General features: G+C 45.1%; 1 protein-coding gene across 1 annotated transcript; it reads left to right on the top strand.

Annotated features, from left to right (window-relative positions):
• Window positions 1–300: 300 nt before the first annotated feature.
• Window positions 301–1,384, top strand: LOC114595178 (olfactory receptor 52N4-like). The gene has a single exon (XM_028725522.2). It carries the CDS (start codon window positions 335–337, stop codon window positions 1,382–1,384), a length of 1,050 nt encoding a protein of 349 aa, XP_028581355.2. The 5' UTR covers window positions 301–334.
• Window positions 1,385–2,169: the final 785 nt, after the last annotated feature.

Genomic DNA, 2,169 nt, shown 5'->3' with positions numbered 1-2,169 from the left:
TTAATGTTAAATTGCTGTTTCATGGATTGTTTTCAAAAGTCTGGAATGGATTAATTCGTTTTGCATTACTTTCTATGGGAAAGCATGCCTTGGTTTTGGAACGCTTTGGTTTTGGGACAGGCTTTCAGAACGGATTAAGTTTGAGAACCAAGGTACCACTGTACAAAGTTTTCATTCATGGATTCCAAAGGATAAAAGAGAGGAAGAGTTTTGAAAACAGTAAATTGGTGGTTAACTGAAGGGGTATATAAATATTTTTAAAAACAAATATTTTATATTTAAAAATCCCATTTTTAATCCCACACACTATTCAGCTCAAGAGCTACTTTATGAAATGTCCATGGCTGAAAACATTTTAATGGATTTCTTCCTGTGTTTTATTAACTTTAGATCTCCAGATGATTTTTCTCTTTCCAACATGGCAGCCACCAATGGGACAGGTAAGCCTCTCTTGGAGTTCATCTTGAACGGGATCCCAGGCCTGGAACATGCTCACCTTTGGATCTCCTTCCCATTTTTTTCCATGTATCTCATTGGCATGGTGGGGAACTGTGGGCTCCTGTACATCATCTGGACTGAGGAGGCCCTTCACAGACCCATGTACTTCTTCCTCTGCATGCTCTCCATCACAGACATAGTGATGGGAACATCTACCATGCCCAAAGCGTTCTGCATCTTCTGGCTCAACCTCAAAGAGATTGACTTCAACTCCTGCCTGGTCCAGATGTACATTGTCCACACCTTCACTGGGATGGAGTCTGGCGTCCTCATGCTTATGGCTCTGGACAGATTCGTGGCCATCTGCTACCCACTGAGGTATGCCACCATTCTGACCAACCCCTTGATTCTGAAGGTGGGGCTAGTGACCTTCATCAGGGGCGCTGTTCTCATCCTCCCTTTCCCTTTCCTGGTCAGGAAGATGCAATATTGCAACACCAACGTCATTGCTCACACTTACTGTGACCACATGGCGGTGGTGAAGCTGGCCTGCGGCAGTATCCACGTGGACGCCATCTATGGCCTGACGGTAGCCCTGCTGATAGGGGGCTTCGACATTTTCTGCATCACAGTGTCTTATTTCATGATCCTGAAGGCAGTGGTGGGACTTTCCTCTAAGGAGGCGAGGAGCAAGGCCTTTGGCACCTGCACCGCACACATTTGCGCCATCACGGTATCTTACACTCCAGCCTTCTTCACGTTCTTCGCACACCGCTTTGGAGGGCACAGCATTGCTCCTCACGTTCACATCATTATGGCCAACCTTTACCTTCTTCTGCCCCCCATGATGAACCCCATTGTTTATGGTGTGAAGACAAAAGAGATACGGGAAAGCGTCCTAAGGCTGTTCAGTAAGGAAAAGACCATGGTGCCTCATGGCCATTGAAGGTGGAGAAAATACATAGGTCAAGACACCAACAAACACGTTCTATGTGCATCCCCATCACTGATGCATATCACTTCCTCAGATGCAGGAGGCCCAAATTTCATCCAGTATTTCTGCTGTAGTTTTAGGAAGAAAGCTCTCCTCTTAGGGACACAGTAGTGAATGCTCAATCTTTTGGCCAACTGCCAGCCAAGATGACAGCAGTACAGAAGTTTTCTAATCTTTCCGAAGTTTCTAATCTGAATGGCATTATGAAACCCCAGCTTCTTCCTAGCCTACTTACTCTCTGGACTTTCCAGCAATCATTATATGTTGCACCCTACACCAGAAGTAAGTATTGCTTTGCCAAAAACGATTCTGGTAGGCTTGGCAGGCAACTTCAACAGCCACATAAGAGACATTGCAGAATCTGATTGTGAAGGAAGTGGCAAATGGGAGATGCATGGGACAAGAACCTGTTCTGGGAAACTTTGAAGGCACGGAGCTTTCTTGTTTCCTCTCCTTCCTTAGCCCATTAAAGGACCTTCGGGAGGCAATAAAAAACTTTGGTATTCTGGTTCTGTTTGACCCATTTGCCTCTCACAGGGTCATAAAAGATGAGAGAGAGAGATTATCAGATAGCTCATCTAAGAGTTGCCCTCCCACTGTTCCCTATTCCAAATTCAGGTGAACTAAACATTCTCCTGTGGTTGGTTAGTTGGTTTGTTTCACTACTCCAGAATGACACACACACACACACACACACACACACACACACACACACACACAATTTTATTGGTTTTCAC

This window comes from Podarcis muralis, chromosome 4 (genome assembly GCF_964188315.1).
Source record: "Podarcis muralis chromosome 4, rPodMur119.hap1.1, whole genome shotgun sequence".
Taxonomy (NCBI): Eukaryota; Metazoa; Chordata; class Lepidosauria; order Squamata; family Lacertidae; genus Podarcis; species Podarcis muralis.
Note: the sequence above shows the minus strand (reverse complement) of the source record. Positions and strands in the feature narration are given on the sequence as shown.

Bases quoted from the DNA above. Each gene is read 5' to 3' on its own strand.
- LOC114595178 (XM_028725522.2), top strand. From the start codon at position 335: ATGTCCATGGCTGAAAACATTTTAATGGATTTCTTCCTGTGTTTTATT.